Source organism: Nycticebus coucang, chromosome 16, assembly GCF_027406575.1.
Source record: "Nycticebus coucang isolate mNycCou1 chromosome 16, mNycCou1.pri, whole genome shotgun sequence".
NCBI classification, from domain to species: domain Eukaryota; kingdom Metazoa; phylum Chordata; class Mammalia; order Primates; family Lorisidae; genus Nycticebus; species Nycticebus coucang.
In genome coordinates this window covers 70,731,305-70,746,005 of record NC_069795.1, presented here as the reverse complement: position 1 = coordinate 70,746,005, position 14,701 = coordinate 70,731,305, and the positions used below count along the sequence as shown (strand labels likewise).

The following is a 14,701-nucleotide window of genomic DNA, read 5'->3' as shown; positions in this document are numbered from 1 at the left end:
GTGGGATCTGCTTATCATGATCCCTGTGAGGATACAGGGAGTCAGCGAGAGACTTCTGGACCCCAAGAGGAGGACTAAAACAGTGGAAAAACGGCACAAGAACTTAAAGAGCAAGAGGAAGTGAAAGGAAAATTACGGCAAGGAAACAGATAAAAGAAATCACTCATGAGGAAGAATCAGCAGAAAACTTCAGGCAACATGAAGAACCAGTCCAGAACAACCCCGCCAAGGGACTATAAGGTAGCTACTACAGAGGATTCCACCTGTAAAGAAATGTTAGGAATGACATAAAGAGAATTTAGAATACACATGATGAAAACAATGAAAGAAATGATGGAAACAATGAAGGAAACTGCTAATAAAGTGGAAAATAACCAAAAGGAAATCCAAAAACAGAATCAAATCAGAGGTGAACGATATGAAGAATATAAAAAGGATATAGCAGAGTTGAAGGTAATGAAACAGTCAATTAGGGAACTTAAAGATGCAATGGAAAGTATCAGCAACAGGTTAGACCAGGCAGAAGAAAGAATTTCAGAGGTAGAAGACAAAGTTTTTGAGATAACTCAGATAGTAAAAGAGGCAGAAAAGAAGAGAGAGAAAGCAGAACCGTTGCTGTCAGAATTATGGGACTTTATGAAGCGTTCCAACATACGAGTTATAGGAATTCCAGAAGGGGAAGAAGAATGCCCCAGAGGAATGGAAGCCATACTAGAGAATAAAGAAAATTTCCCAAATATTACCAAAGATTCTGACACAGTGCTTTCAGAGGGATATCGGACCCCAGGTCTCCTCAACTCTAACCGAGCTTCGCCAAGACACATTGTGATGAACCTGTCCAAAGTCAAGACAAAGCAAAAGATTCTGCAAGCTGCCAGGAGTAAGCGCCAGTTGACCTACAGGGGCAAATCCATCAGAGTGATCGCAGACTTCTCTAATGAAACTTTCCAAGCAAGAAGACAATGGTCATCTACGTTTACTCTACTTAAACAGAACAATTTCCAGCCCAGAATTTTGTACCCTGCTAAGCTAAGCTTCAAAATTGACGGAGAAATCAAATCATTTACGGATATACAAACATTGAGGAAATTCGCCACAACGAGACCAGCTCTACAGGAAATACTTCAACCTGTTCTACACACTGACCACCACAATGGATCAGCAGCAAAGTAAGAACTCAGAAATTAAAGGACAGAACCAAACCTCCACACTGATGCAAAAGATAAAACTAAGCAATGGACTCTCACAAAATAAGATGAATAGAATACTACCACACTTATCAATTATCTCAATAGATGTTAATGGCTTGAATTCCCCACTGAAGAGACATAGATTGGCTGACTGTATTAAAAAACACAAGCCATCCATCTACTGTCTGCAAGAAACACACCTGGCTTCAAAAGACAAATTAAAGCTCTGACTCAAGGGTTGAAAGACAATTTTTCAGGCAAATGGAGTTCAGAAGAAAGGAGGAGTTGCGATCTTATTTTCAGATACATGTGAATTTAAAGCAACTAAAGTCAAAAAAGACAAAGATGGTCACTTTATATTGGTCAAGGGAAAAATACAACAAGAAGACGTTTCAATTCTAAATATTTATGCACCCAATTTAAATGCTCCCAGATTCTTGAAACAGACCTTAGTTAATCTGAGCAATATGATATCTGATAATACCATCATAACAGGGGACTTTAACACTCGTCTTACAGAGCTGGACAGATCCTCTAAACAGAAATTAAACAAAGATATAAGAGATTTAAATGAGACCCTAGCACAACTGTGCTTGATAGATGCATATAGAACACTCCATCCCAAAGATAAAGAATATTCATTCTTCTCATCACCCCATGGAACATTCTCCAAAATTGATCATATCCTGGGACACAAAACAAATATCAACAGAATCAAAAGAATTGAAATTTTACCTTGTATCTTCTCAGACCATAAGGCACTAAAGGTTGAACTCAACTCTAACAAAAACGCTCGACCCCAGACAGAGGCATGGAAATTAAACAATCTTCTGTTGAATAACAGATGGGTGCAGGAAGAAATAAAACAGGAAATCATTAACTTCCTTGAGCATAACAACATTGAAGACACAAGCAACCAAAACCTGTGGGATACTGCAAAAGAAGCTTTGAGAGGAAAATTCATTGCTTTAGATGTCTACATTCGAAAAATAGAGAGCGCATCAACAACCTCACAAGCCATCTTATGGAATTGGAAAAAGAAGAACAATCTAAGCCTAAACTCAGTAGAAGAAAAGAAATATCCAAAATCGAATCAGAGATCAATGAAATTGAAAACAAAAGAATCATTCAGAAAATTAATGAAACAAGGAGTTGGTTTTTTGAAAAAATAAATAAAATAGATAAACCATTGGCCAGACTAACGAGAAATAGAAAAGTAAAATCTCTAGTAACCTCACTCAGAAATGATAAAGGGGAAATAACAACGGATCCCACAGAGATACATCTCTGAATACTACCAGAAACTCTATGCCCAGAAATTTGACAATGTGAAGGAAATGGATCAGTATTTGGAATCACACCCTCTCCCTAGACTTAGCCAGGAAGAAATAGAGCTTCTGAACAGACCAATTTCAAGCACTGAGATCAAGGAAACAATAAAAAATCTTTCAACCAAAAAATGCCTTGGTCCATATGGCTTAACACCAGAATTCTATCAAACCTTCAAGGAAGAGTTTATTCCTGTACTGCAGAAAATATTCCAAAAAATTGAGGAAGAAGGAAGCTTCCCCAACACATTCTAATTCTATGAAGCAAACATCACCCTGATACCAAAACCAGGAAAAGACCCAAACAAAAAGGAGAATTTCAGACCAATCTCACTCATGAATATAGGTGGAAACATTCTCAACAAAATCCTAGCCAATAGATTACAGCTTATCATCAAAAAAGTCATTCATCATGATCAAGTAGGCTTCATCCCAGGGATGCAAGGCTGGTTTAACATACGCAAGTCCATAAATGTTATCCACCATATTAACAGAGGCAAAAATAAAGACCACATGATCCTCTCAATAGATGCAGAAAAAGCATTTGATAAAATCCAGCATCCTTTTCTAATTAGAACACTGAAGAGTATAGGCATAGGTGGCACATTTCTAAAACTGATTGAAGCTATCTATGACAAACCCACAGCCAATATTTTACTGAATGGAGTAAAACTGAAAGCTTTTCCCCTTAGAATTGGAACCAGACAAGGTTGTCCTCTGTCACCTTTACTATTCAACATAGTGCTGGAAGTTCTAGCCAATACAATTAGGCAAGACAAGGAAATAAAGGGAATCCAAATGGGAGCAGAGGAGGTCAAACTCTCCCTCCTTGCTGACGACATGATCTTATACTTAGAGAACCCCAAAGACTCAACCACAAGACTCCTAGAAGTCATAAAAAAATACAGTAATATTTCAGGATATAAAGTCAATGTCCACAAGTCAGTAGCCTTTGTATACACCAATAACAGTGAAGATGAGAAGCTAATTAAGGACAGAACTCCCTTCACCATAGTTTCAAAGAAAATGAAATACCTAGGAATATACCTAACGAAGGAGGTGAAGGACCTCTATAAAGAAAACTATGAAATCCTCAAAAAGGAAATAGCAGAGGATATTAACAAATGGAAGAACATACCATGCTCATGGATGGTAAGAATCAACATTGTTAAAATGTCTATACTTCCCAAAGCAATCTACCTATTCAATGCCATTCCTATCAAAATACCAACATCGTACTTTCAAGATTTGGAGAAAATGATTCTGCATTTTGTATGGAACCGGAAAAAACCCCGTATAGCTAAGGCAGTTCTTAGTAATAAAAATAAAGCTGGGGGCATCAGTATATCAGATTTTAGCCTGTACTACAAAGCCATAGTGGTCAAGACAGCATGGTACTGGCACAAAAACAGAGACATAGACACTTGGAATCGAATTGAAAACCAAGAAATGAAATTAACATCTTACAACCAGCTAATCTTCGATAAACCAAGCAAGAACATACCTTGGGGGAAAGACTCCCTATTCAATAAATGGTGTTGCGAGAACTGGATGTCTACATGTAAAAGACTGAAACTGGACCCACACCTTTCCCCACTCACAAAAATTGATTCAAGATGGATAAAGGACTTAAACTTAAGGCATGAAATAATAAAAATCCTCAAAGAAAGCATAGGAAAAACACTGGAAGATATTGACCTGGGGAAAGACTTCATGAAGAAGACTTCCATGGCAATTGCAACAACAGCAAAAATAAACAAATGGGACTTCATTAAACTGAAAAGCTTCTGTACAGCTAAGGAGACAACCACCAAAGCAAAGAGACAACCTACACAATGGGAAAGGATATTTGCATATTTTCAATCAGATAAAAGCTTGATAACTAGGATCTATAGAGAACTCAAATTAATCCACATGAAAGAAGCCAACAATCCCGTATATCAATTGGCAAGAGACATGAATAGAACCTTCTCTAAAGATGACAGACGAATGGCTAACAAACATATGAAAAAATGTTCATCATCTCTATATATTAGAGAAATGCAAATCAAAACCACCCTGAGATACCATCTAACCCCAGTGAGAATGGCCCACATCACAAAATCTCAAAACTGCAGATGCTGGCGTGGATGTGGAGAGAAGGGAACACTTTTACACTGCTGGTGGGATTGCAAACCAGTACAACCTGGGAAGGAAGTATGGAGAAACCTCAAAGCACTCAAGCTAGACCTCCCATTTGATCCTGCAATCCCATTACTGGGCATCTACCCAGAAGGAAAGAAATCCTTTTATCATAAGGACACTTGTACTAGACTGTTTATTGCAGCTCAGTTTACAATTGCCAAAATGTGGAAACAGCCTAAATGCCCACCAACGCAGGAATGGATTAACAAGCTGTGGTATATGTACACCATGGAATACTATTCAGCTATTAAAAAAAATGGAGCCTTTAGATCCTTCATATTAACCTGGATGGAAGTGGAAGACATTATTCTTAGTAAAGCATCACAAGAATGGAGATGCATGAATCCTATGTACTCAATTTTGATATGAGGACAAGTAATGACAATTAAGGTTATAGGGGGGAAGGAAAAGTAGAAAGAGGGATGGAAGGAGGGAGGTGGGTCCTTAGTGTGTGTCACACTTTATGTGGGCAAGACATGATTGCAAGAAGGACTTTGCTTAACAATTGCAATCAACTTGGCTTATTCTACCCTCAATTAATCCCCAACAATAAAAAAAAAAAGTAAAAAAAATTAGATGTTAAATGCTAGCCCTAAAATGAGACGTTTTGCTTAAACTGATGAATTAAAGGATTGGAGGAACACATGAAAGGGAAAAAAAAGAAAATTATTTTGTTTTAGTAGAGTAAAAATCGATGACCACCCTCTTCTAGCTTGAAAGGTTTCAGTAGAGAGATCTGCAGTCATTCTAATATTCTTCCCCTTGTAGGTTATGGTTTTCTTTTGTCTGGCTGCTTGCAGAATATTCTCCTTCATATTAACTTTGACAAAGTAATTATAATGTGTCTTGGAGATGCCTTATTCGGGTTGAGTGGTGCTGGGGTTCTGAAACTGTCTGCTACCTGAATTTGAGAATCTCTTGGCATGTCTGGGATGTTTTCTTTGATTATCTCATGGATTAGAGCTTCTGGGCCATTCAGAGCCACCTTATTGGCTTCAGAGATTCCTATGAGGCAAATATTAAGTTTTCTTTGAATTATCCCATAGCTCTCTGAAAGAATGATCCATTTTTGCTCTCCACTCCTCTTCCTCTTTGAGCATTTGTGAGCATTCAAAAGCTTTGTCTTCAGTGTCAGAAATCCTTTCTTCTACCTGCTCCATTCTGTTACTGAGGGATTCTACTGTATTTCTCAGATCTTTGAGGGCTAGAAGTTCTTGCCTCAATGTGTCAAAATCTTTGGTGATTTTGTCTTTGAATTCATTTAATTCTTGAGACAACTTTTGAAATGCTCCTTGAATTTCTAATTCCAACTTTACCTCCATTCTATTAATGTTATTTGCAATCCAAATTCTGAATTCAATTTCTAACATTTCAGCCATTTGTTTATGAATGGGATCTTCTGGTATGTCTGCCATGTCATTCCTTGGGGGAGTTGATCTACTCTGATTATTCTGCCAGAGTTTTTTCCCTGATTCCACCCCATGATTATTTTACACTGTTTGCTAGATGAGCAGATAAGGTGAAGTTAGGTTGGAGGCTCTTGGAGTAGGGATTAACCAGCCCTTTGCCCAAGAGCTGGTGTCTGTACCTTTTCCCCTAGAGCTCTGCAAAGTACCTGTCCAGTGCTATGGCCAAGACCCTGGGGAGCTGCTTGGTCAGGTGGGGCTAAGTGGCTCTGTCTTGTTTTCAGCTGGTCTCTGTCCAGTCCTACAGAATTCGTAAATCTGGGTTGAAGTCTCAGCTGTGGAGAAATACAAGCACTAAGTCACCCCACCTCCCGTGGGCAACAACTGGAAAAAGAAAATTTAACCTTCCCACAACCACACACCCAGGGTACCAGTTTGTGTAGTCCTCAGGTGATTGGCCCAGGTCAAGAGTTCTAAATGAATTGTCCCAGTTAGCACCCAATCTCAAGTGGGAGAGTTCAAAAGGTCTCCAGCAACTAGATAGCAGGGGTCTGCTGGCAGCTCGAGTATGACTTGCTTTGATGCTCCCTGGAGTCAGAAGGGCCCACCCAGCGAATAAATTAGTATAGTAAGGTTGATGCCTCCTTTCCCACCTTGCACCTCCATCACACCCAGTCACTGGTAACCCTCCAGGGCTGTGACCCAGTTCCCTCTAATGAGGAGATGCTCTAGGGGTTTGCGTCTGCCTGAGTGACAGGGAGATCTGTGTCTCGTTGGCCAGGCCGCTGCACTCTGCCACCAGCTGGCTGGGGGAGCTGAAGGCTGACAACCTCAGGTGCTTAATGGAACCTGGGGCAATTCACTTGGTTCCAGTCCTGCCCCCAGTTGATGTTGCTGCCACTTATATTCTCACAGAATTAATGTTTCTGTCCCGGCTATATTCCACTGTGGGCCAGGTGCTGTTCACAGAAACTGTGACTCAGCCCTGCCCTGTGCCACTTCCATGTGCCAATTCTCATGGAGCTGGAATCTCTGTCTGTGCTGCAGTCTGTGTTCGGGTGGGTGTGGTTAGAGCTCTCACTCAGCTCAGTTCCTGCCTCTCCCTGGGCCCGTACTCACACACAGCTCTCATTTTCTGCTTCTCCCTGGGCTGGTGCTGTTGCCCCGTCTGCTTTTGTCTCAGCTAAGTTCCCCTGAGGGCCAGTGCTTTTTAGGCTCACTAAAGCAGCATTTCTGGATCAGTCCCGCCCTGGGAGTATGCTGTCTCTGTGCACGTGTATTCTAGTCTCCATCCTTGCAGTACCCGGGCAGGTACTGCATACTCTTTACTCACGGGGCCTGCATTTCCATCCCAGATCTGTTACGCCAGTGGCTGTCACCCGAGTAGAGAATCAGCACAGACCTGCAACAGCCCATACCTTGTTCACACCTCTCGAGAAAATGCCTCAGAATCTGCACTCCATGGGGGACAGGTTTCCAGACCTTGGGGTGAGAGTGGAGGGGAGTGCTCAGAGTTCTGAATTGCAGATAGAGAATATATACAGTTGTATGCCTGGCAGGAGAGTGCCACTAGTGAAAGTGGGTCCTTTCTGGTGAAGTAGTTCCAAGTTTTAGGGGGTCTCTCCCATGGGATAACATAGGAGGATACCAGAACTCTGCTCACTTGTTTGTAGAAAGTATACTGCGAGCTGTTCTCATGGGGGAGGGGACTCCCATCAGCTTGGCGATGGATTTTGTACCTATTGTTTGTTTCCTTGAAGTAGCAGCTCGCCTCAGCAGGGTTGATGTGTGTTCTTCAACCTTCTCTCTTGGCTCAGCTCCAAACCATCAGCTTACTTGCTAAACTTCTATCCTTTTAACTCTTCTTTTGGATGGGAGCCTCTGTGGAAAGCTGGCTCCAGTCAGCCATGTTCTTATCCTTTTCTTTGTTCTTCAATCTGCAATAAAACAGCAATTCTTTCTTTCTTTCTTTTTTTTGCAATTAAAATGGCTTTTTATTCCACTTGGAAACAGGTGGGGTGAGATTTCCATCCTGGAAAAATACTACCAAAACCGTAATTCTTAAAGGGAAAATGATAAGAACCTGATTGTTTTCTGAAATACCTTTGCTAGTGGTCAGATATCACCAACAGCAAAGGATTCATCCTGGAGATCCATAAGACATAATAACTGACCTAGATTGCGAAGGATTAATGCTAAGGAATCAAAATGTGTTTGAATCCTACATTCTACATAGTCTTTTTGAATTTTCAGAAGTGTGCCATAAACATTTCTAGTAAAATGTTTATTATAACTCTTTCATTGATTTCATAAGATCCTGCTTTGGATCATAGCACAGATGGGTAACAAGGAGCTTATTGGGATATGTTAAGTCAAGAAATGGTAAGATTAAAGAGTACAAGGGGATTCACACAATCAAAGAACAGAAATCTATGGGCGGCATCAGTGGCTCAAAGGGATAGGGCGCCGGCCCCATATGCCAGAGGTGGCCGGTTCAAACCCAGCCCCGGCCAAAAACTGCAAAAAAAAAAAGAAAGTTTGTTTACTACAACAGAAATCTATGAAAAGTATTGTATAATAATTACCTCCTGGACTAAAAATATGTTGGTACCTGGTCTTTTCTAGAATTTAATTTCACATTTTGGTGCTGGTGGTGTTAAAAAACAAAAATAGGGTTAGATTATGTCATTTCTGAAGTCACTTTTGTTTCTCAAAAAGGAAAAATCTATAAAAAGTGAATGAAAATTTATATGTACAGTTTTGATGAAACATTAGTGTTAATAATTATATTGTGGGGTTTTGGTATATTTCACTTTATTGAAACCAGGGAATGAAATGATGTATGGAATTCAGTTGTAATTAAATGTTTCTATCCTTTTTTGTAGGGATTAATCATTTCATGAGAGAGACGGTGAAGAATTGTAAAAGGGATGGATTTGTTCAGACCATTTTGGGAAGACATAGATATTTGCCAGGAATCAAAGACAACAACCCTTACCATAAAGCCCATGTATGTTGAAATTTCTCTGGATTTTTAATCACATGTACATTTTCAACAAAGACTAAACACTACTAGTGTCCCTTTTAAGGATTACTAGTATATTAATTGGATCTTCTGAATGTATAAGGTCGACTATCACTAAAGATTTCTGAAGTGATGACATATACCACTATTTGTGGAACATAGTCTTTTGGATATAAATGTAAACATGAGTTCACTTAATATTTCCCTTAAAGATGTTGTATTTCAATAAGCCAATTATTTATTAGCTTTGCTAATAAGTTGCAAATAAACGTAATTCTTACATTTGCTAACTGTTCTTTGTTTCAGGTACCATATACTGATGTGTCATATCACAGATTGCTAATGCTACTCAGAAATTAGCTACACACTAAATTGTGATATTTTTTGTTTATTCTACTCATTTATTTACTTTAAAAGGTCTGTCTCATCAGAGGTTGTTAGTATACTCAAAATACTAAACAAGGCTATTTTTATCATTTTTAAGATTTATTGATGATGTTTGCTCCAATTATGATTAATTTTTTTCTGAAATCATTGGAATTCATAAAAGTATTCTATGTATCTGAGTTTTTAAATATTTATTAAAGTCTAAGTCTTCCTTTTTTAACTGGTTTTATGTGGCCATTCCCTCATAATTTTGTGTATTAGTGCTCATCACGCATTGTATGTGATGAAAATACTCAACTAAACTTCTATCTGGAGCTTTACTCCTTCAGAGCACTAGAGCTTTTAGTTAGGGACTATGAAGGAACAATCAGTTTCTTCACTCTCCAGCCTCCCACATAGCACATGCAGGCAGGGTATTCCTCAGGCTTTTACCAAATCTCTAAGTGAACTGGGCACTATAGTTGGTGCACTGGGAAATACAATTACTGGAAAAGATAACACAAAAAATGCATAAAAAACATCATTTATATATTAGTTATTAAGCTTTAGGGACAAGGTAGGACTTGAACAGATTGTTGATTGTTGGCCATGTGCCTGTCTTCTTGAGAGAAGCTTCTGTTCAAGTCTCTTGCCCACAATGAAATGGGGTCACTTGTTCATTTCTTATTAATTAGTTTGAGTTCTCTGTGGATGCTAGTTATCAAATCTTTGCCAGAAACATAACCTTCAAATCTGCTTGCTTTACTAACTGTGTTCTTGGCTGTACAGAACTTTTTAGTTTGATCAGATCCCAGTGATGTATTTTTGGTGTTGCTTCAGTTGCCTGGGGTGAGGGGGTCCTCCTCGTAAAATATTCTCCCAGGCCAATTTCTTCAAGTTTTCCCTGCACTCTCTTTTAGTATCTTTATAGTTTCATGTCTTACATTTAAATCTTTTATCCAATGAGAATCAATTTTTGTTAATGGTGAAAGATGAGAGTCCAGTTTCAGTCTTCTACATGTTGCCAGGCAATTCATGCAGCACCATTTGTTAAATAGGGAATCTTTCCCCCAATTTATGTTTTTGATATGCTTATCAAAGATCAAATGATGATAAGTAGCTGGGTTCATCTTTTGGTTCTCTATTCTGTTCCATATGTCTACCTGTTTTTGTGCCAGTACATGATAACATTGCTCATCATCTTTAATCATCAGAGAAGTGCAAATCAAAACCACTTTGAGATATCATTTTACTCCAGTAATATTAGCACATAGAACAAAATCCCAAAACTACAGATGTTGGCATGGATGTGGAAAGAAGGGAATACTTCTGCACTGCTGGTGGGAATGCATGCTAATACGTTCCTTCTGGAAAGAAATTTGTAGAACACTTAGGGAACTAAAAGTAGACCTACTGTTTGATCCTGCAGTTTCTCTACTCGGAATATATACAGATGACCAAAAGTCATTTTACAACAAAGATATTTGCACAAGAAGGTTTATTGCAGTCCAATTCATAATTGCCAAGTCATGGAAGCAGCCCAAGTACCCATCGACCCATGAATGGATTAACAAATTGTGGTATATGTATACCATGGAATATTATGCAGCCAGAAAAAGGTGGAGACTTTACCTCTCTTATGTTTACATGGATGGAGCTGGATCATATTCTTCTTAGTAAAGTATCTCAAGATTGGAAGAAAAAGTAATGTACTCAGTAGTATTATGAAACCAATTTATAATCACCCACACTTTCATACAAATGATAAGACACAATTATAGCCTAGAATGAAAGGGAGAAGAGGAGAGCGAGGGAGGGGTGTGGCCAGGTGGAGGTTATGGTAATTAACCTCACCTCTTGTGCATATTGCAAGGGTACATGTCAAGTATATTAAGAGTAGAGTATAAATGTCTTAACACAACAATTAAATAAGTGAGGTGAAGGCTATGTTAACCAGTTTGATGTAAGCATTCCAAACTGTATATAGAATCAGCATGTTGTACCCCATAAATGCAGTAATGTACAGAGTTATGATCTAATAAAATAAATAAAATTTAGATTGTTGGAAATGAGAAAAAGATAATCACAAAAAGAGTGGCTAGAAGCCAACCTGGTAGGAATGGAGAATTTGAACTGTCTCTTCCGGGTGGATAATTTTCTACTGGATAGATGGAGCCTGCTAGAAACTGGAAGGCTAAAAGGCTTTTTTGTAAAAGCCAGAAGGCTTTTAATAGCAGACTGAGAAATTTGGATTTGATCTAACAGAAATTAATTATATTTCTTGGGATTTATAAACAATGAAAAATGGAATATAGATTTATTAATGCAAATGAATCATATAAATTTGTGGAAGCTAATATTTTTGTACCCTAAAGATGTGAAAGTAAGGGTTTTTCACGCCAAATACTTAGACATAAAATTTCTAATTGATTAATTATGTTGTTGCTGAGAAAAAAATATTCCAGCCCTCTGAATTAGGAATAAATATAGCCAGATTAGGGCGGCGCCTGTGGCTCAAATGGGCTACATATGCTCATATGCCAGAGGTGGCAGGTTCAAACCCAGCCCCGGCCAAAAAAATATATATATATATTTTTATGTATATATAGCCAGATTATTTTTTTGTTTTTGTTTGGTTTAGTTTTTGTTTAAACTTCCATTGTGTTGGAAAATATACTTCTAGAGAAAGCACAGAAAACAAAGGTAAGTTTCAGTAAATTATCACTGAGCTATACCTGTACCTATCACCCAAGTCGAGAATATTGTCAGTGCCCTAAAGCCTCCTAACCAGTACCCGCTGCCTTTCCAGAAATAACCACTATCAAGACTTCTAACATTACAGTTCTGTTTTACGTATGTTTGAGCTCTATATGCATCATATGTAGGTATGCTTTTGTATGTAGATTCTTTTATTCAAATTGTAGGCAAGTCCTTCATGTTAAAATAGTATTCTATTATATGAATATGCCATAATTTATCCATTTTTCTGTTGATGAACATTTGGTTTCCAGTTTGAAGCTATTGTGTATCTCCCTGATTTCAACATTCTTGTCCAAGGTTGTTGGTAAAGACAAGTCACAGGACGGCTGCATAGTCACAACTTGAGTGGATAAAGCCAAATTGTTTTCTGTTGTAGTTGTAGCAGTTTGTCCTCCCATCAGAAGGGTGTAAGAGTTCTCATTGCTCTGCATTCTTGCCAACACTTACTATTAAACTTGTCTAATTTTAGCTATTTTGGTGGGTACAAAGTAGTATCCTATAGTTTTATATTTCCTTGAATACTAGTGAGGTAGAGCAACCTTATAAATGTGTATCAGCCTTTTAGTTATTTTTGCATGGGAAAATGCCTGTTCAGGTTTCTTGATCACTTTTCTATTGTCTACCTTTTTCTCATTGATTTGTAGAAACAAGTTACTAGTTACTTGTGTGAAAATTATTCTCTCCCACATTGTGTCTGCCTTTGAGGAGATAGTATTAATTTTGTTTATTCTTGACATTTTTATCGAGAAATATCATATGAGTAGTAAGGGACACATATTGTAAGTGTAAAGCTTCAAGTCTTATGTATGTATATGAAGGCTCTCCAGAAAGTGTCCAGCCATGTAATATGAAAATAGAGACACACATGGCTGGATACTTTCTGGACAGCCCTTGTGTAACCACCATTAAGATAATGATACAGAATTTTTTCAGCACCCCATAGGTTTCTTTCTGCTCCCTTCAAATCAGTACTATCTCCACTGGGTTACTTTTGTATGGACTTGAATTTTATTTAAATGGAATCATATGTACTCTTGAGACTGGCTTTTTAATTCACATTTAGATCTGTGATAATACCACCTGCCTCAGTTAAACAGCTTTGTATGAGTCTTGATGTAGTAGAGTAAGTTTTCCTACCTTGTTCCTCTCTTTTTCTTTTTCCAAGAGTATTTGACGAATCTTTGTTCTTTGTATTTTCATATAAATTTTAGAAACAGCTTGTCAATTTCTGTACAAATACAAAATATTGTTGGGATTTTTAATTGAGATAACCTTGAGTTTATAGATCAAGGTGAGATTAGTGGACATATTTACAAATTTGAGTTTGCTAACCCATATTACCCAGGAAATACTTGTCTCATTTATTTAGGTCTTTAGGCCTTCTTAATTTCTCTTAGTTCTTTCAATAATCAATAACATTAAATAGTTTGGGGGAAACTATGATGCTTTTTTTTCAATTTGTAGTTAGGTATTTACAAAGTTTTAATGCTATTAATGGTGTCTTTAAAAAGGTTTTTTCTTATGTTTTCTGTTTTCTGCTGTTTCTTGGAAATATAATTATTTTCATTGTTGTTCATTTATTTAGAAACCTAACAAATAATATTTACTAATTGCAGTAATTTATTGGTGGATGCTTTTTTTTCATATGCTTTTTTTTGAGACAAAGTCTTTCTCTGTTGCCCAGGCTACAGTGCAGTGTCATCATAACTCACTGCAACCTGCAACTCCTGGACTCAAGCAATCCTCCTACTTCTGCCTCCTGGGTAGCAAATTTTTCTATTTTCAGTAGAGACAGAGTCTCACTCTTGCTTAGGCTGTTCCTGGCCGTAAGCAATCCTCTTGCCTCAGCCTCCCAGAGTACTAGGATTACAAGTGTGATTTACTTGGTTGGATAACACTGAATAGAAGTAGGACAGCATAGAACAGAGGCATCTTTGCCTTTTCTCAGATTTCAGAAGGAAAACATTTTGCCAATAGATAGAACTTTCCTTTTGGTTTCTAATAGTGCCTGAATCAAATAAAGGAAGTGTTGTAGGATTAAAGTCTTTGTGCTACTCTGTTCTGTAGTGTGGTGCAAAAGCAGTCATAGACAATTCATAAATGAGTGAATGTGGTTGTGTTCCAATAAAACTTTATTTACAGAAACAGGAAGTAGACCAGATTTGGCCTGCAGGCTATAGTCTACCAAATTCCCAGCTAATTGTTACTCCTTTGATTGCACTCTACCTTTTTTCTCTAGTTGTTTTTAATACAATATTTTTCTTTCTGTCTTGTTTTTAGCAGATTTCTTGTGATGTGCCTGTGTGAATGTGTTTTTCTAATTGATGTACCTGTGTGTGAAGATGTGTTTAATTGATCCTTCTTGAAGGTACTAGAAATTCTTGAATCTGTGGCTTTTTTACCTTTTGTTGATTTTAGAAAATTTTTAGCTTGTTATTTCTT

General features: G+C 37.9%; 1 protein-coding gene across 1 annotated transcript in view; it reads left to right on the top strand.

Annotated features, from left to right (window-relative positions):
* Positions 1–14,701, top strand: part of POLQ (DNA polymerase theta) — a 143,702-nt gene that overhangs the window by 116,981 nt on the left and 12,020 nt on the right. Inside the window, exon 27 of the mRNA XM_053565718.1 lies at positions 8,994–9,118. Within this exon, the coding sequence (XP_053421693.1) occupies positions 8,994–9,118 (125 nt within the window). The remainder of the gene's footprint in view (positions 1–8,993; positions 9,119–14,701) is intronic.